The sequence below is a fragment of the Athene noctua genome, chromosome 2 (assembly GCF_965140245.1).
Source record: "Athene noctua chromosome 2, bAthNoc1.hap1.1, whole genome shotgun sequence".
In the NCBI taxonomy this organism is placed as follows: domain Eukaryota; kingdom Metazoa; phylum Chordata; class Aves; order Strigiformes; family Strigidae; genus Athene; species Athene noctua.
Window position 1 is genome coordinate 2357220 of NC_134038.1, and position 19902 is coordinate 2377121.

General features: G+C 46.2%; 1 protein-coding gene across 3 annotated transcripts; it reads left to right on the plus strand.

Moving 5' to 3' along the window:
* The first annotated feature begins 479 nt into the window (after positions 1-479).
* On the plus strand, positions 480-10862 carry LOC141956756 (ly6/PLAUR domain-containing protein 2-like). Of its 3 annotated transcripts, none has more exons than XM_074897559.1 (3): positions 480-956; positions 8877-8996; positions 9875-10862. In XM_074897559.1, exons 1-3 carry the CDS (start codon positions 854-856, stop codon positions 10084-10086), a joined length of 435 nt encoding a protein of 144 aa, XP_074753660.1. In that variant the 5' UTR covers positions 480-853; the 3' UTR covers positions 10087-10862. The 3 variants fall into 3 exon arrangements, with proteins under 3 accessions (XP_074753660.1, XP_074753661.1, XP_074753662.1); XM_074897560.1 differs by having other exon boundaries at positions 480-923; positions 9875-10861; XM_074897561.1 differs by lacking the exon at positions 480-956 and adding an exon at positions 3096-3232 and having other exon boundaries at positions 9875-10860.
* The last annotated feature ends 9040 nt before the right edge of the window (positions 10863-19902 follow it).

Here is a 19902-nt window from a genome sequence, read left to right on the forward strand (position 1 = left end):
CCCTTTCTGCTGGCTTCCTTAAGTGGCTTTCATTGTTGTCACTGTTTTGAAGCTACTAGGAGAAAACTCTGAATTGTTTGAACAAATCTCCTCTTTCACCTTTCTAGTGGAGAGCTTATATTTCAGTTGTGATCAACCCTACAACATCCACTAACTTAATATCTACAATGGGGAAACGGAGGTTAATTTTTCAAGGTCAGCTAGCAAATCATTGCCAGAGTTTAGAATAAACCTGTAAGTATGTGGCTTTCAGGCCAACGCTCATTCCGTTGCTTCTCGTAACTCATGCACCTCCTATCAAGGTTGCACAAAAATAGCAGAAGAGCACCAATGAAAAAGGAGCATTAACTAGTTGTTAAATCATGTGGAATACAGTGCTGGCTCTATTTCTTGAGTTACTACCACCTTGCTCCATGAGCCTTATTAACCTCTTTGCATCTCAGCTTCCTTATATCTGATTTTGAGATAATAATATTTACTTATCTCACCTATTGTAGATGTGCAGCAAAATATTAGCTCTAGTATAACGATGCTGTCAGGTCAGCACCCTTCCAGACCTACCTCTGACTCCAATCATAGCTGGAAAGCTGTGGGAATCCCAGGAGATATATAAAGAGCTGATTAGAATCAAGAAAAGGGAGAGTTTAAAATGATCAAGTCAAGCAAACTCTCAATCAAACCCAGTGCCTGTGCTTCTCGAAGCACATACAGAGCCTACGACAGTCCGGGAAACTCCGCACTGGAGATGGGAGGGTGTATTTTAGGACTTCCCAGTGGGACCTCCTCAGCCTGGTATTCAGTGTGAGCCAGTCCAGTAGGAGGCTGCAGGATTTGGAGATTATTTCCAGCGTGGATGCAACTGTCGCAGGACCACTCGCATCAGATGAAGATGCCTCCACCCAGAGACTATCTCAGCGGGCCGGGTAGGGCAGGAGAGAAGGTTTCTCAGGCTGGAAGTAAATATTGGACTCCAAACTTTTCCTTTTATTTATGATAACAAACTCCGAAATTCAGATTTCTTGTACTAGTCTGCCTTTGAACACATATACTAGGAAATGTCTTTTTTTTTTTTTTTTTTTTTTTCCCAACCCATTTTGTGGTTTGTTGAGGCAGATTTATACAGCTTGTGTCTTTTTTTTTTTTTTTTTTTTTTTTCCCCTCTGTAGTTAATGGAAAACTCCCAACACAATAGGCTGTGATTACCCACAAAAGAATAAAAGGAGTTCAGCAAAACGCTGTTTGGACTTTCCTATTAATTCTTGTTATTTCTTTGGTGGCTTGCCAACACTGCAAGGCAATTGGATAGGGTGTGCATAAAAGAGGAAACATTTCAGGCGGTGTTTAAAGGCTCAGATAAGATCGACTGAAACTATAAACAAGTAAGGTATGTTGTCACCCCCCCCCCCCCCCCCCCCCCCCGCCAAACAACCCTCCAGACTGAAGAAGGGCACAAGATTTAAGCAGGGTGTTGGCATATATTCTTTCATCCAAAATCTTATAATGTAATGATGATCACATTTCAGATGTGCATGTGAAGCCAGTCACCTAACACACATTGTCTGAGGCCACTTAATACCAGAAACCAAAAACCACACCCCTTTTCATGTTTGTGTTTTGTTTTGTTTTTTTTTTTTCTTTTTTCTTTTTTCCCTAAGAACAAAGCAAACACAATCATCATCTTTCCCCTTTCCTTAATAGGATTATAAAATTCTCTGCAGAACATGAGGAATGCTAAACCAAGGATATACCAAAGTGCCTTTCCCTGGATAATTTTAGGCTGGAAATAACTGCTAAACTTTCCTAATCAACATAATGACTGTATTACAGAGGCAAATGTGAAAACAATGAGTCCAAATTCCTCAGGGTGTACATCACCCAGAAATGTTGCTTAGAAATGAGTCAGGGATTGCTAAAATGATGAGACCACCCCCACTGTCGCTGGAGCTTTACGTCTGGGGAGACAATGATTGGGTTGTTTATCTGGGAATAACAGATCTTTTCACATTTCAAGAATTTGAGTGATATTAACCCTGAATTAATTTCCTCTGATAGTGCAATAGATAAAGGTGGTGGGATTATCTCCAAGATCTTTGTTTCAGCTTTCCCTTCCTTTCTTCCCTTATTAACAGCCTGTGTTGGGTGGGCACCTGCCATAACCACACTGTTTTTTCTTTACAGTTTTTGCAATTCCGCAATCGGACTTGCTCATCAGCGTTGCAGGAGGATTTATTTCCTAGCATGGGGCTGGCCTGAGGCACAGGGCAAAGCAGGCAGATGCCTGGGGCAGTTTGGGGATGGGAAAACCAAGGTGTTTGGCAAGCAAAGAAGTTGAGGGCTTGCTGCCACTCTTGGAGAGGGTTGGCTCAGAGCAGAGGGGCTTCCTCATGCACCATCCTCCCGGAATGGCTCGGGATAGCGAGCCTGAGAGACTCCGTTGACCCAAACTTGCGTGGCCTGGTCTCGTTGTCTTCCCAGTGCTCCCACCACCTGTGTCCACAGAGGACAGGGAGAGGAGAGAGGGCGACAGCGTGCTCCCACCCACAGCCCCCTGAAACCCAGCTCACAGCTTGGGGAGAGGTGTTATGCTACCCAAACCCCAACCATGCTGTTTCCAGTGAGTAAGGCATTGCAAGTCAGCTTTCCATTTCTCCTCCTGGTGATAAAATCTGGCCCCTTGCTGAGGGTGAAAACACAGAGAAAAGTACACGAGTTCAGTGCCTTGCTGTTCACAGCTCCCGATGCGCTTTTTTTTTTTTTTTTTTTTCCCCCAGGATTTGTGGAAACCACCCAGGTCTCTCTAACCACTACAAAAAATAAGAAATATCACCAAGCCTCAAGGCAAGGCATAGACATTAGGATTTTTTAATACCGCTGAATTTACACATTGTGCCTAGACACAAAGCACCCGTCTTGAACAATATCTCAGTTATTGTCCACCACGCAAACGCTCATTTTCTTCTCCAAGGAACATGAAAAGAGATGACGGTATGGCGGGAGGTGGGGCCTGCTTTGTAGCTCATTCAACCCGTTTATAGCTCAATCAGACTCGTTTTTCCAGTAGAATTGGATCCGGGGTCAGAATAAGTACATGGCAAGCCATGGGGGAGGGGGGTGTGCCGTTAAAGCCAGCGGTGACAAGTGGTGGCAGCCCAGTGACCAGGAGCCAAGGGTCCGTGCAAGATGAAGGTGTTTATGTCTCTTCTGTTGGTTGCCATCGCTTGCGTTGCGTTCGGTAAGTTCTCGCTCTGATTTATCCCAGCTCCTGCAAGAGATGCAGCATGATGGGATGGGATGATGTCCGTGCCTCTCACTTGGAGCAGCTTTCAGAAAAAAAAAAAATTAATCTGCTTTTGGAATATTCCCAGCCTGCTGAGTGTTTAGGACTATCATGGTCTGGTTGGGTTAATTCAAGTTCTTTAGGAAGTGTTACAAAACAGTGTGATTATACCGGGTCGTTTCTTTAATGCAAATTCCAGCTCTCACTTTTTATGTGTTCTTGGTCAATCTCAATGTCATTTCTTCTTTTTAAAATTTTTTTTTCATTTATTTTTTAAAAAAAAAACCCTTTCTGTTCCCCTTTTGCTACTTAACCCTGAAGCCAGCTAGCCAGTTTAATGCAGTGTGTGTAGCGGCTCTCTCTAATTATGTGTTGCATGTGTGGTTTATTAAACTTCAGCCTTTAGAAGTGGGAAAGATGGGCTGGAACACAAAAGCTGGTGGCTCAGGTACTACAGATTTTTTCAGCTCTGTTTAGCAGCACACTGTGGTTTGCATGAAGTCAAAGACAATCTTGGCGGACCGCCTCGGAAAAGGAACAAGTGTGAAGTGTTTTGGGGGTTTTCCCCCACTTGCAGGAGGATTTGAGAGTCTGTCACCGCAGGGAGTGACCCCCTTCCCTCCTTTTTGTCTCTATTAGGCTATCTGCCACCTCGCTTGGAGGGGGTAGGCTTGAAGCACACAGTCAATGTGGGTAGACAGCAGCAGCCTGATACTGGGGGAGCCCCATCTGGGATGTGGAGGCCCCATGAGTCCAGTCTGTACAGGGATGCCGTGTAAATCTTACCACTCCGTTTCCATCAGTGGGATCCGGTTGCTTCTCCTCTATCACCATCTCCACGAAGCCAAATCTGGAGGGGTGTTTGGGATACGAGTGTTTTCCTTCGCTAGGAAGGGAATCCCCTCATCCCAGGCTGTCCTGCCTGAGTGGTGATGCCATAACCTCTAATGGTGGCAGGGGACTGCGTAGTGGAAAGGACACCCTGGCATAGACTCCCCATCCCTTGATGCTGCCACCAGAGTAACTTCTTGCACAAAAAGTTATTTTATACTGACAGTTCCAAGCTCAGAGTTTGTGTTAACCTGGGTGGCCAAAGTAAGTCCAATGTAAGCACAGGAGCTGTGATTGTTATTTGGGTTATTTGCATGCTCTGCACTACTCCTCTAGATCCAGGCAGTGTTGGGTCTGATTTTATCTGTGATTGGGAGGTGGAACTCCGTTAGGATTTTTCCCTCTGTATTTATTTCCTTCTTATGTTGTAAGCCAAAACGTGAGGATATTTTCCTTCCTCCATTTTTTGAGGTTGCACAGCAGATTCAGCAAGAGAAGGACAAATGGTTGGAGAAAGAGGTTTTGGAGGATTTTTTGGGAGAATACAACTGCTGTTTGGAGAGACAGACCCAGAGCTGGAACAGTAGCCCTCTCTTTTGTGTAGTGCACTGACTGACCTGTTATCTCTAAGACATGGCTCTGGTCACTAGGAGTTCGAAGCCTTGGGGTGCTTGTGCTTTGTCAGGATCAATGGGAGCTTCGTGTGCTCACCACAGCTGCTACAGTACAGATCAGTCATCACTGGTCTCTGGACCACAAGGTATTTCCTTTCATCTTTATACCTGCTCATTCTGAGGATTTGTGACTGCTTGCCAATGGAGAGACAGCAGTTCAGAGAGGAACATCGTTAATTAACAGAGAATGGCTTGGAGATCAGGGGACTCCATGGGCAGATGTCCTTAAGGGATGGGCAAGAATCTGAAAGGCAGAATGTAGCAGGAAATCAATGGGGTGGGATACAAATTTGGTCTAGGATTGACTCACCAACCTAAATTTTACCATCGTCCTTAACGAGACGTTGCCAGGAGTTGGGCAGCCGGGGAGCAGAAGTCCCTGCTGTGACCCAGCGCTGCCATCTTGTCCTTCCCCACTTTCTCTGTTCCATTCAGGTCAGCAGAATCAGGACGGATGCTTTGATTTGACAGGCGAACGTTGGCAAATTTATTCTACTCTCTCCTCTGCAAAACTGGGACAAAACCATGATGTATTTGCAGGTTTTTTTTTGTTTGTTTGTTTGTTTGTTTGTTTTTTTTCTGGACATGAATTTTGACATTTCCTGGAAAGACAGGCAGAGTTGAAAGATGGAAGATCTGCCAATATCCAAGCGATGCTAGTAAAATCCCTTCTAAGAAATCCCAAGATTTTCTTCTACTTTATCTCCCATTTTGCTTTCAGCAATCTAAAAAGAATGTGCTACAACTACATTGAAATATTTTAGCATTTTATATTTACCTCTTCTTATCAATAAGACTTCTAATACACCTCTATTCCTTTCTATAGTGTAATTTTATTTTCAAGCTACTGCAGGTCTGCTTGTCTATGTTCAAGTTCTTAAAAGGCTTTAGGCTCTTAAAAGAAAAAGAAAGCAGTACCATTTGTTTACGTTCATAAATATCTACCCTTCGCAAACAGGCCAGATAGATATTTTAAAGCTTGCTTAAAACAGGGCTTTTAGACCACAGGTCTTTAAATCTCCAAGTCAATGGTGTTTCCTTTCTGCTCTGTGAGATGACAGCTGACTGTTGCTGCTGAAGAGCTGCCTCATTTGCAAAAGTAAAGTTGTTTCGTTCCAGCTTCTGGTTATTTTACTGCATTAAACACATCCTGATCTGCTAGCTTTTCCACCTCAAAAAAAAGAAAGATATCTATAACTACTATTTAACATATTTAGCTGTGTTTGAACCTGTTAGTCTGAATCAGGTTAATGAAAAAATGGGGTTTTCACATGTTGGGGACAAAGATCTCTTAATCTGACCTCCCGTTAGTACTTATCTTTTAGTTTGTTTTGGGGTTTTTTGGTTGGTTGGTTGGTTGGTTGGTTGGGTTTTTGTTTTGTTTTGTTCGGTTTTGTTTTTTTCAAAGAGGAACACAAATGCTGCATCTTTCACTTGTCGGGTGACGAGTATAATGAAATCTGAGAATAATGACTAAACTTCCTCCCTAAAGATTGTATTTGATAGCTGTCAGACATAGAATTAATGCAAACAAAGCATCAGTCCACAATGGGCAAAACAGAATAATAAAGTTTGCTTTGAACAAAAGCAAGAAAATTTCTGCGTCTGTTTATAAAAGGGCTCTTCCTGGCTTGCTAGTTAGGGTGAAGTTGCATTATCCATTTTTATAAGGTGGTTTGCTTGCCTGAGCCTCCTGTTATGACACCACATTTTAGGCGTGCTGAGATGAGCTGAATTGTTTTTCTTTTTCAATGGGGATTAAAGGGGTTTCAGCAGGGCTGTCACACAGATGGGGTGAGAACTTCTTTCCAGAACTTCTTTCTGTGATTGTACCAAAATGTTTTGCTATGCCTGAAGCATACACATTCAGGTGCCTCCTGGTGGGTAGAAGAGAGGACCTACATCAAATGTTGGGTTCCTCAGAAAGACCTTTAGAGAGCAAAGCTCCCTGAAAAGCTTGTCCAGAAATGGCTTCCTTGGTGTTAGGAAATACCAGATGTTATTTTTGGCTTGAGATCTTTAGCTTGGAGTGCTCTGGAAATACTGCATCACAACAGTCTGGACTCTGAGGGTGCCTCTCTCCATCTCAAAAGTCTTTAGGCACTGAAAGACTTGGGCTGTGGTTATTCTGCGTGTCTAGGAGCCAGCTGGCATCTGCAGCCTTGCAAGGGCCTTTGCAGCTCTACAGGGAGCTGATGAAGAGCATCTATGAACTGGTGAGTGATGAGGCAGAGTGAGCTACCTCGGACTGGATTTGGAGACCTGGGTTCAAAGTCTGTTTCTATAGTCTCTGCCTAGAGTAGTACATATCCCCATGGATTCTATTATTGTGGCCACTGTCATCTTTTTAAAATAACTTCTTACACATTCTTCCCATGAAACCAGAATCTCAGCACAGGGGAAGGGTTGTGCTTAGTTTGTTCTCATGGCTCGGTAAATTTGATGGAGATAGTTTCTTCTCTCTGGGACACACTCCTATGCGAGAGCTCCCAGTCTTTGGAAAGAGATAGAAGAGTGGACAACACCAGATGAAATTCTCCCTGCTTCAACTCACGTTCAAGTCTGGCTTTTCTGTGATCCCGATCCTGCACCAAGGGGAAGTCATGCTTGACCAACTTGATAAACTTGCGTCATGAAGTGACTGGCCTGGTAGGATCCTGGAAGATCTTCACTGACAAGCTGTTGAGTTATGGGCTGGATGAGCAGTGAAGCGGATTGAAAACTGGCTGTATGGCCAGGCCCGGTGGGTGGTGATCAGTGGTACAAAGTCTGCCTGAAGGCCAGCAACCTGAGGTGTAACCCAGAGGTCAATAGTGGGTCCGGTCCTGTTTAACATCAGCAATGATCTGCATGATGGGGCATAGCTCACGCTCAGCAAATTTACGGATGACACAAAACTGGGAGGAGTGGCTGATACACCAGAGGGTCACGCTGCCATCCAGAGGGACCTTGACAGGTTGGAGAAATGGGCTCACAGGAATATCATGGCATTCAACAAGGCGAAGTGCAAAGTCCTGCCCCTCGGGAAGAACAAACCCATGCACCAATATATGCTGGGAGCCATCCATCCGGCAAACAACTCATCCAAAAAAGATCTGGGGGATCTGGGTGGACAGCAAATTGACCATGAGCCAGTAACATGCCCTTGCAGCAAAGAAGGCTAAAGGTGTTCTGGTTTGCATTAGATGGAACGTTGCCTGAAGGTCAAGACAGGTGATCCTTCACCTCTGCTCAACACTGGTGAGGCTGCACATGGGGTTCTGGGCTCCCCAGGATAAGAAAGCTGTGGACATACTGCAGAGAGTCTAACGAAGGGCCACAAGTATCTCTCCTCTGAGGAAAAGCTGAGAGAACTGGGGTTGTTCAGCCTGGAGAAGAGAAGGCTCAAGGAGGGATCTTACTGATGTCTATAAATACCTGAAGGGAGGGTGCAAAGAGAAAGAAGCCAGGCTCTTTCCCAGTGCCAGGACCAGAGGCAATGGGCACAAACTGGAATGCAGGAGGGTCCTTCTGAACATCAGGAAACACTTTATTACTGTGAGGGTGACCGAGCACTGGCACAGGTTGCCCAGGGAAGTCGGTCAGTCTCCATCCCTGGAGATATTAAAGCTTCAACTGGACACAGTCCTGGGAAACTGGCTCTAGATGGTCCTGCCTGAGCAGGGTGATGGGACTCGATGACCTCCTGTGGTCCCTCTGGCCCCCATCATCTTGTAATTCTGTGAGTCTGTGAGTCTATGATCTCTTTCTGATGCTCTGTTAATGCAAAGGCAAGGAGAAAAGAAGATCCAAAGTGAGAACAGAGTAGAGGTAAACCAGCTGCAAGGTCTTACCTGTATCACGGGGTCTTCTGTGTGTGTGGCTCTGTCTTGCTTGACTTGTTACAAGGGGTCTGAAGCCACACCTGAGGCTGTGCTTCGACCACTAGACCACCGTGTTTCTCATTCTTATTGGCACAGACACCTTTTATTATTCCATTCCTGTTCTCAGCATGAAAATTTTGGAAAGACACCCTCCTCAGAGGTACCTGGAGGGGCACGGACAGAATCTGATGGCCCACACTAAGACCAGCCTCATGTTTTTTCTCCTTGCAGTGCAAACCTTGCAATGTTACACTTGCCACGAACCGATTCCTGTTGATAAGTGTGTGACGGTCCAGAACTGCACGAAGAATGAAACCATGTGCAAGACTACTATGTATTCCCTGGAGGACGGTAAGGACAATTACTTCTTTATCTCTATTTTTAACTTGAGTGGGTGTTTCTACAGTGAAGACTGCTGGTGTGGGGGAGCAGTACCTTTTCTCAAATATGTAAAGCTGGAAGACGGCTCCCACAGGGCAGAAAGCAGTCTCCTGCTGTTACGGAAAGCAGTTTTCATAGGAGCGAGGACTTAGTGAATACAAGCTCATATTCAGGCTCAGTGTTGAGCGTGGTTAGAAAAAGCACGTTGACTTGATCTTGAGCCATGGAGCTAAAGAGTTCTGGCTCTCCAGACCGTCTGCATGACTCACACGATGGGTGTGGGTTAAACAGCGCTCTCCTGACCCGACAGCTGTTGGTGAAAGCTGGTTGGAGTAGAGAGGTCAGTAGAGATCAGCCAGACTCAGTGAGGTGGGGACACCAACCTCCGGTTATCTGGAGGCAAAACCAAAATGCCCTTGAGTTCTTTGGAGCTCTCAGGAAGGCCTCGTCAGTCTGACTGGTGGCCCTACATGTCATAACCTGTCCAAATCAAGAAATGGACTGTGAAGATGGAGGAAGATGAAGACCTCTTTTACGCGGTCCTGTTGATAAGGCTTTGGTTGCACGTGGGAGAGGCAGGAGATAGCGAGTAGAGTAAAAGCAGAGGCAGAAAAAGTGCCTAACTGCCCTTTTTTCAGGGTAAAGCTGATCCAGGCAGGACACAGAGGATGCAAGGTGCTGTTCAGCTTGCGGCCACTCGGTGGGAAATATTTCCTGGTAGGAAGTAGAACAATTGTGTGTCAAGTGGAGCTAAACCCTTGGTCTCAAAGGCAGCCAGCGTTTTACTAAGGACGAGGAGAGTTCTCCTCCATTCCTCCCATTTGCTAACTGTGCTTTCTTTGTTGTAGTTTATCCCTTCGTGGGAGTCTCGACCGCCACCAAGATGTGCTCTTCCGTCTGCATCCCGTCCGACGTGGATGGGATTGGCATGACACGCCCCGTCTCCTGCTGTTACTCTGACTTGTGCAACGTTGACGGCGCAGGGAGTGTGAGGATCAGCTTTGTGCCAGTTGCGATGGTAGCAAGTTCCCTTTGTTCCCTCTTCTGGACTAGACTGTGAGGAGCTGATGGGGAGGTCTTTCGCCACGTCAAGCAAGACAGAGGCACGCACAGAGAAGAAAGAACCCCATGACACAGGGTAAGAACCCCATGAAGAAGAGAATAAACCCCTGCCAGCCCAGCTTTCTGATTGGATGCCCCCACGGACAGCCCTCAACAGCTCCTGGAAATTGCTTTTTTTTTAGGACCAGCCCTTTTCCCACGAGCAAGAGAGAAGCAAAACTCGGGAAGGTCCCAACACAAATTTTTGAATTGACTCTTCAAGTCCCACAACAGTAACTGTGGAGTTTCTTCGCTGTGATGGTCTGCTTGGTTTTGAACTAAAGCATTCTGCTGTAAGAAGTATATTTAAAGCAAAAAACCTTGCACTAAGAGCCTCCCGTACCTCCTTCGAGCAATTTTCCCCCAGCTGATAGCCGACAGAATAGCTGAATTGGCCAGTCTTCCCAGATGACATTCGGTTAGGTGGCAGGTCCTCTCCACCCCACAGCTTTGTGCTGGCTCTTTGTCCTGTCGAGATCTCCTTCTTTGTACACAAGAAATTAAGGAGACACTTCTGGGTCCAAAGTATGAGGCAGGAGACTAAAATTCCCATGCCAGTGATCTACCCAAGGAGGCTAAAGTCTCATGTTCTCTCTACCCTGTTGAGAAGAATAAAAAGAATGTTGTGTTAAAACTGTAGTGAGCACGGAAATTATTTATAGTGCATCTGTCTTCTGATAAATATTTTATTTTATTTTATTTTATTTTATTTTATTTTATTTTATTTTATTTTATTTTATTTTATTTTATTTTATTTTATTTTATTATATTATATTATATTATTTTAATTCATTTTATTTAATTTTATTTCAGTTTATTTTGGTTTATTTCATTTTGTTTTGTTTTATTTCATTTTATTTTATTTTATCATTTCATTTCATTTCATTCCATTTCATATTTCATTTTACTGGGAAGATTATTTTTATTTCTGGGAAAACTGGGTGATTTGTGTAATGGTTCTGGCCTGAATTCGGAATTCAGTGGAACGACTTTCCCCCTTGCTTCAATCCTCCAGAGCATTGTCTGCAATTCCTTGTGTGTTGGTAAGGGCTCCTACATTTTGACGTTACTCATCCTGGTCTGGTTCTGCATTTTCCTATAATCCCCTTCTCAAGATTCAGCAGAAACATCCTCCAGTTATCGCTCTGCTCGTGATAATTGGAATAATCAATAACGATGTAATTTAAAGCCTTTCATGTAGCACATGTATTAGAGCAGGTTTTTAAGGGAGGTTGGATAATTTCCATCCCTGGAAGTTTTCATGACTCAGCTGGATGAAGTCCCGAGGCACCTTTGCTGACCTCACAGTTGAGAGCTTTGATCAGGAACCTGGATTCCTGAGGTTCCCCCTTCCAGCCTGACCTCCTGTAACCCTGTGATGCACCCACTAAATCATTATTTCCAGGCATTCTGCAAAGTCTGGCCACATATTTCTGCAATTTTTCACCTGTTTTGCTTCCCATTGCCCCAATGAGATCAAATTTGGAACGAGCTGCAATTCTGCGTTCACACACAGCTCCCACATTGCTCAGATATAATTATTTTGCTGAAAAAAAACCAAAAACATTGTGTCAGAGGTCAGGGTGCTGCAGTGGCGTGGAGGTGGCTGGGTGAACCACGTCCCTGGCTATGGAAGGACTTTGGGAACAAGCTGCAGGCTTGCATTAGCTGGCAGCCTGTGCTTTGCAGCGTCCTCTACCCGTGAGCCATGCCCACAGTTCATTGCTTTTGGCTTTCTGCCGCACAACGGCGGTACATGGAGGCTCTCTCTTTCTACCTGCCAGTTCTGGCAGTCACCAGTCTCGGGTTTTGTAGGCCCAGGGGCTGCATCAGGGCCACTGTGTATGGTTAACCAACAGCGAAACAGCACCAATATGTATTATGACATGTTGACTTTATTCCCACGTTCAGCTTTCACGGCACCTTTTTAGGCTTAATGCCACCGTTTCATTTGTTTTTCAAACCCTCTGCCTCACAGTTTCATTCAGACCCCTTGTTCTCGTAGAGGAGCAGTGGCGAGACAGCTCCCTGTCTACCTTTTCCACACCGTTTATGTTATATAGCTCTATAACCACCCTGGTAGCACTTTAGCGAGCCAAAGATCTCTTGTCTAAATCCAGGTATCACTCATGAATCCATGAGTAGATGAACCCGTCTGTACTTCTTTAATTATGTTTGACAGGCCCCGAGGGAATGGCCTCAAGCTGCCCAGGGCAGGGTCAGGCTGGCTCTGAGGAAGGATTTCTGTGCAGAAGGGGCTGTTGGGCGTTGGAATGGGCTGCCCAGGGCAGGGGGGAGTCCCCGGGATCCCTGGAGGGGTTGAAGAGTCGGGCTGAGCCAGCGCTGAGGGATCTGGGGGAGTTGGGAACGGTCAGGGGGAGGGTCATGGTTGGGCTGGAGGAGCTGCGAGGGCTTTTCCAACCCAGATGATTCTGTGTGATCCAGAAGCCCAGAGGGCATTTTACCGTAGCTGATAACTTTCTTCTAAAATCTGAAGAAACTGAAGTTTCCCTGAAAGCAAAACCAGAGCCCAGATACGTAGATAAGCGTTTCCTCACCTCTGCCCATAGGCACTTGTGACAAACCCTCTTTGACCTTCTTGCTCCAAACAAAGCTGAAGAGCACCCCTTTTACTTTGCATTGTTGTAACTGAAGGGTTTATTACGACCTGGTCAAAATACCCAGCTACTCACTCACTTGTTAGGATAGAAAAAAAAAATTAGACATTTCCTATTTACTGTTTGGAAGTGTGTGTATGTCAGCGCTTCTGCACATGAAACCAACATCAATTACATACTCGCACAACGCAGAAAGAAATACAACTTCCACAGATTTTTCATGGCATAGCACTGCTCTTTCTCAGATGTGAGTTACCAGACTGAGACTACCCTGTCCTTGCCCTGTGTTGGGTGATAAGTAGTGCGGTCATGGCACAGAACCTAACAAAATTATCATGTCAAAGAGCATTTGGAAACAAATACATCAGGAGCCAGATTATTGTGTTATATCGTCATCTTAGAGAACAACGCTAAAAATACCACTGCAGTCATGGACACAGAGGATAAGTCCATGGGCAGAGATACTGAAAATTCTTGAAGCATATTGCTGGGCTTGGGAAGGTGAGCAGAGCAAATCTGGCTGATGGAGCTGAAGTCGTGTCAACAGAAAGATGCACAGAAGAAAAATCCTTGGCTTCCAATTATAAGAGATGAAGATACAGCTTTGTAGCCCAGGAAACAGAATACCGGCATTGCTCATAATAGGCCACACTCTTTAGTGAGTTTGCAAGTCCTCAGGGCTGGGGCTTGTTGGGCTTGCTTTATCTGAACTTGTCTTGACCTGCCTTCAGCTTAGTTTTTAATTTGCTCGGCTGTAACAGCAGTTTTCCTAATTGGCCGGGTGGCTATGCCTAATTTGCTCTGCTTTTGTCTGTCTTTGTGTGGTGCAACTCTAAGTTTACGTAGAAAACCTTAACAAGTAGCTGCCGTATATAGAATGAGATATTTTTGACTCTGACGTTATAATGGCAGCAGAGGGCTCAAGAGATGGAGGTGCAGGATGTGGCACAGACGAGTGCTGGTGTGGGGTGATAAGAGATGGGGGCAGCTATAAGCAACCCCTCAGCTATAAGCAACTCACCAACAGCCAAAGAAATGCAGACCAAGAGGTGGACAAAATAATCTTTAGGAACAGCAAAAAGAACAAAGAGCAAATACCAAACCAACTAAAAATACCCCCTACATGATAAAATCCAACGTGAGGTGGACCTGCACCTTCTAACCAAGGGAAAATATGAAAGCGTTTTAGCAAATATACGTAATCAAGATGACTCCCAGCAGACCCTCGGTTGAGGAAGAAGAATCCCTTTCTACCATCAGACTCCTCCCAGTGGAGAACTCAGGATGCAGGTGACTCTGTACTCTAAGGCGGGAGGCAGCAGCATTAGTGGAAGAGTGAACGTAACACCAGGAAAATGAGTAGAAACTGGTCAGTCTGTGTATAACAATTTTAGCTGTATTATTATGGAAATTTTTTTTCTGTAATAATAATGATTTCATTTTTCTTTCTGTATCTGTAATAATTTGATCTTCTAAACTCTTTGTTTAAACTGTATAGATTTCTCATAAAAATAAATTCTTGGCTTTACATATAAGATGTGTTTCCTTTTTGCCCATAACAAGAATTGGAGCGTAACAAAACTATGGAGATTCCCAGCTGGGTACGGAGAGATGGCTGGGTATAATAGAGATGTTTAAGTAAGCCTTACTCCAAGAGCTGCTTATTTGGGTGTAGTTCCCATCAATAACTCCACGGGAGACTGTCAGTCTACCTCCTGACACTGAAGGCATCTTCGTGGTATCTGAGAAACTCATGCTCAAGAGGCATGTTATTGTGGGGAGCAGTGGTTTTGAAAACGACTGGATGTTGTGGGCAGACAGCTGAAGAAGAGCTCCTAGAGAGACATCAGAACCCTTTGGGTTATTGCAGTGAGGGTTTTCAGTGGGATGTAACGGCTGGAAATGGCCGTTTCTTGGTGGTGGTTCTTCAAGGAGCTTGAGTGAGTCGTTCTGGTGGCGCGTTCTATGTTACAAGTGTCCAGGGTTTGGTGAGATGGGCCCTATCTTCAGTGTCTTTTCATGTGTGTACCAAACCTGGCGTTACAAGCCAAAACAAGGAGCAAACACTGGGAAAGAAAGTAAACTCTGACTGCGCCGCGGTCCTTGGTGGGGATTTGTCCAGCTGTGCCAAAACCACAGAGGCAGGCAGGTGGTAAATTGGGCTGAGCACCAAAGGTGACACCTGGGAGAAAACGAGAAAGTCCCAACACCCAGAGTGATTTCGTAAGAGGTAAGCAGTGAGAATTCCTCATGCAGCTGCATTCTTCAGCCCTCCCTTTGATGAGGCGCTTGAACCAAGGAGATTTTCTGAGATTCCCACCAGCTAAAAAGCATTAGACACAGCTGATTGCAGCCACTTCTCAGTGCTCATGCTCCATGACTTTAACTCCTGCGTCTGTGTAGCTGTCAGCCCTTTGACGAGCCACATGCAGAGGCGGCTAATCTTCCCCTCCCTCCATTGGCCATGGATGCTTCACCTCTTTGATCTCTGCCCAGTTTGTCAGCATGTTTCCCACACTTTACATATTATGGCAGGGATCACAGCTCCTGGATGAGATCTAGTCTGAAAAGCATAAAATCTGTGTGGGTGAGGCATTGTGCTTCGTAGTTGCACCCCTAAACCTGATCAGAGCTCTCAAACCACAGGGCAATGCTATTTGGTTCAACATAAACCTGAACCTCTCTTGCAAGGAGCAGGTAGCATGGCATCACTGACCTGATTGTAAAAGTTCTTTGTACCTAAACTGCTTCTGGGAACGACATCTCTGCGTATTTATTTCCCCCCAACCGTCACAGAAGATCTTTTTTTTGTTCATTTTTTCTAAAATGTAATCACCTTCTCATCCAAGTTCACCTCTAGGTCCATCTATTTTATTTTTTTTTCTGGTCTTTCTCACTTCTGGAAACTGTTCAAGGCTTATGCTCTCCCTGAAGGTTTGCCTCATTTGTTTAGGAATGAGTCTTTTGCTCACTTACGACTTCTGCTCTTAATCTTTCTCAGTACCTTGGGTCTGTTGTCTCTCAACCTATCACCATGTGTCTTTAAGAAGAGTCTGGCTCAGTCTTCTCTATACCTTCCCGTTGGGTAGCTGTAGACAGCAATAAGGTCTTCCCTTCAGCTTCTCTTCTCCAGGGTGAAGAAAACCAGTCCTTTGCCCTCTCCTCATACCTCCTGGGCTTCAACCCTCTGAAAACCCTGCTGGAGTTGCTCTTGTTTTTCTAGTACTGGTGTCCCAAACTAGAAGTACTGGTTGAGTTTTTTAGTATCTCAGCTCCTCAACTGGAAAGCTAAATGATGTTTTTCCTTCTCATTTCCTTTTCTCACCTTTACTAAGAGAGTACACGGGTGTGCACCGCGTTGTCCCACCACAGCACCATCTGTGCCGTCCGTCAGTGCCTACTTTGTGTTACCCGTGACCATGGGTTTAGCAGCACTTCTGGAGTTGCCATGAAACCTGGTGGCAATAACACGACCCAGGTGGGCTGAGAGTGCAGTCAACCTGCTTTCTGATCTGCCAAAGCATTTGGTGCTTGAACTGGAACAGAAACATTGTCAGGGCAAGAATGTAATATCATGTACTTTGTGGGGATCGAGGGCACCCTCAGTCAGTTTGCAGATGACACCCAGTTGGGTGGGAGTGTTGATCTGCTCGAGGGTGGGGAGGCTCTGCAGAGAGACCTGGGCAGGCTGGAGCCATGGGCTGAGCCCATCTGGGGGAGTTTCACTGAGGGCAAATGCCGGGGGCTGCCCTTGGGCCACAACAACCCCCAGCAGGGCTACAGGCCTGGGGAGGAGTGGCTGGAGAGCTGCCGGTCAGAGAGGGGCTGGGGGGGGTGAGAATGAGCCAGAGTGTGCCCAGGGGGCCAAGGAGGGCAACGGCATCCTGGCTTGTGTCAGCACTGGCGTGGCCAGCAGGGACAGGGAAGGGATCTGAGCCCTGGGCTCGGCACCGGGGAGGCCGCCCCTCGCTGAGGGGGTTCAGTTCTGGGCCCCTCACCCCAAAAAGGCCATTGAATGACTCGAGCGTGGCCAGAGAAGGGCAACAGAGCTGGGGCAGGGTCTGGAGCACAGGTCTGCTGGGGAGCGGCTGGGGGCACTGGGGGGGTTCAGTCTGGAGAAGAGGAGGCTGAGGGGAGACCTCCTGGCCCTCTGCAACTCCCTGCCAGGAGGGGGCAGAGAGGGGGGATGAGTCTCTGGAGCCAAGGCCCCAGCGCCAGGCCCCGAGGGAATGGCCTCAAGCTGCCCAGGGCAGGGTCAGGCTGGCTCTGAGGAAGGATTTCTGTGCAGAAGGGGCTGTTGGGCGTTGGAATGGGCTGCCCAGGGCAGGGGGGAGTCCCCGGGATCCCTGGAGGGGTTGAAGAGTCGGGCTGAGCCAGCGCTGAGGGATCTGGGGGAGTTGGGAACGGTCAGGGGGAGGGTCATGGTTGGGCTGGAGGAGCTGCAAGGGCTTTTCCAACCCAGATGGTTCTGGGATTCTGTGCAGGTATTTGTGACTTCTCGCCGAGACTGCAGAGCCATTCAGTAATATCCATAGGAGGAGACATGGAGGTTTCTTTTTATGTGCTTGCGTAAACATGTACTTTGGTGCTGCTGACAATGTGAGCTGCAGCCTGAAGTTCAAGGTGCGCTTGTGCTGTCCCCCCCTTGGAAGAGCGTCACTCCAATTCCCTGCTGTCCACAGAGTTGCACAGCAGGACTTTATCTCATTACTGCTTATTTATTACTCATGGCTGTTCTCATTTGCTGTGTTTCTCTGTTCACCTTTTTGATCAAGCTGGGAGAGACCCACCTTCAGCACTGCAGCTCTACGTTACCCTCCTGGAACTAAAACTGGGTAGTTTTACCCAAAGCGGGCACCAGTTTGCAAGAAAAAAATTGTGTGTGTGTGCATAGGCAGCGAAGCTGTTCTGTACACTTGTACAATCCAGGAAGCTCTTTGAAAAACTTACTTTTCAAACAAATCCGGATGACTTATTTCAATCAGAGGAGACATGGTTATATAACAAGAAGATTATCTTTCACTTAATGGCTATGTAAATATGATTCATGCCCTTAAGGGGAAGGCTGTGTCATCGCTCAGTGGTTATGCTCTTGCAAATCTGTGCTCCCTATGGCAACTTTACTTTCCCCTTTGCAACCAAACTGTGAAGGACTTGGCTACAGCACAGCCACTGCTCTGTGGTCCTCTGCAGGGGGAGAATCGAGACTGCTGCTGACATTTGGAAAGATATCCAGCTGTACGCGACAGCAACTGGTGATAGCGAGAGGTGTTTTGAGGGTGAAGCAGAAAACAAGGCCCCGAATATGGATCCAAATCCAGACTCACACTACAGATGAGGTTGGAAGGGAGCTCTGGGGTCTGTGGTCCAGCCCCCTGGGCAAAGCAGGTCTGGTTTGGGAGCCAATCCAGCTGCTCTTCGCTATTTCACACACGAACAGATCCCGTATGAGCACAGATCTGTCTTCCCTTTTCCCAGCCTGAAGGCAGCAGCATAAGCAGTGGTATTGCTTTGCACAAACAGCTGGGAAACACGTAGATTAAAGTCCTAATTCAAAGCACACAGTAAATTATATAGGTTGAGAGACTTTCCCCAGGCGACAGTAGGATGAGGTTGCCTTGAGCCATCAGCTCACCCTGACTTCATGGATGAACAGTGTTCCTTGCAAGCAGAACTGTTTCTGTTTGTTGGGACACGTTTGCAACCCGTTTCTGATTTTCTTTGGAGTAATTAGTCATTAAAAAGTGTTTACAAGCCACGCAGAGCCTTTGGTTTTTATTTTTGCAAAGGGCTTTGGTTCAGTGTCACATACAAGGATGCACAGGCTTACAGCATGGCTTTTCTGGCTATAAAACGGGAAGAATATTTATCACCCAGCTTTGATGCTGAAATCCTTGTGTCTAAATTCAGAATCTGAGCTCCTCAGAGGGAAAGCTGCTATAGAGCTTCAAAAGCCCTATTTCTATGATTTGTTAGCTTGGCAATGAGTCCTTACCAGTGTTCCCGTTTAATTTATAACCAGACAGAGCAGGTTATTTTTCAGATGCAAAGGTACTAGTTTTCCTGAGAGAGGGATCTCACAGAAAACCTGAAGCTTTGTTGGAAAAGCTTCAGTCTTCATCTCCCGAAATCAGGGTCTGGATGCCCAGCTCATCCTTGTCCTAGTTATCAGACTGAATTAGAATATGCAGCTATTTATAATGGAAACCTACATCTCAGTACCAAAAATAGAGTGGAATAAAACCTCGTGAAGAATTTAAAAAAAAAAAAAATTAGAAAAAACAGTGCTGCGTTTCAAGAGCTGCAGGTATGCCGTGGACCTGGTTTGCTTTAACAGCTGTTTACTTCAGTGGTGACTAACTCTGCTGCATCTTTCCAGACCTATACTCATGGCAGGATTTGGCCCAGGACTTGGGCAGATATTGAGTTTCAAGGAGAGGAGAGATGCTATGAAATGAGGAACAGGAAAAATTTGGCCCTATGCCTCCTCCTGTGATCAGGAACAAGATGATTCCACTCTGTGCTGAACCTGCCTGGGCTGCAGAGACGGTTTGTGCACCCATGCAGCAACCTGCTGCCACTGATCCCTGTGGCATGGTCAGTCCCTTGGGACTGGGTGCACCCAGGACATGGCAGAGACATTTCCCAGGTCTCTTGCTACCCGAGTGCTGGGGCCAGGAGGAGGTGACTATGACACTCCTTCTCCCCAAAAAGAAAGCACGAGGATCTTGGAGACAATCAGCTGCAAACTTCTGGGGGGGTGTAGGTAGTGCTTGATGGCTAGCTGGTTCCTGACTACAAACAAAGCATATCCTAAAAGCCTTATTAATCTTAGATGCACCTACTCTTTAATAAAACAATCATGATGTCACATGTTATTTCAAGGTTTGCATGATTGCAGGATACCATCAAAGCCATTAACTCTCCCTTGGCCTCCAGGGCTGTCAAGATCATGCCAAAATAAATATTGAGCAACTAGGGAGAAACAGTAACACAGGCATATCCATCCACCCACACGTGAAGTCACACACGCACGTGCTCCTGCAGTGCTGGCGTGTCCAAAATACCCAGCCGCCTCCCATAGCTCCCAGCCCAAACACTGCTGGCACCATAGCTCAGAGGCTGGGAGATGGCTCTGCCCTCTGCGGGATGGGTCC

Excerpts from the sequence above, each read along its gene's own strand:
- LOC141956756 (XM_074897559.1), top strand. The coding sequence starts at position 854 with ATGCAACTGTCGCAGGACCACTCGCATCAGATGAAGATGCCTCCACCC. Across the intron at positions 957-8,876 it reads GAAGGTTTCTCAGGCTGGAA|TGCAAACCTTGCAATGTTAC; the intron begins GTAAATATTGGA and ends TTCTCCTTGCAG. Across the intron at positions 8,997-9,874 it reads TATGTATTCCCTGGAGGACG|TTTATCCCTTCGTGGGAGTC; the intron begins GTAAGGACAATT and ends TCTTTGTTGTAG.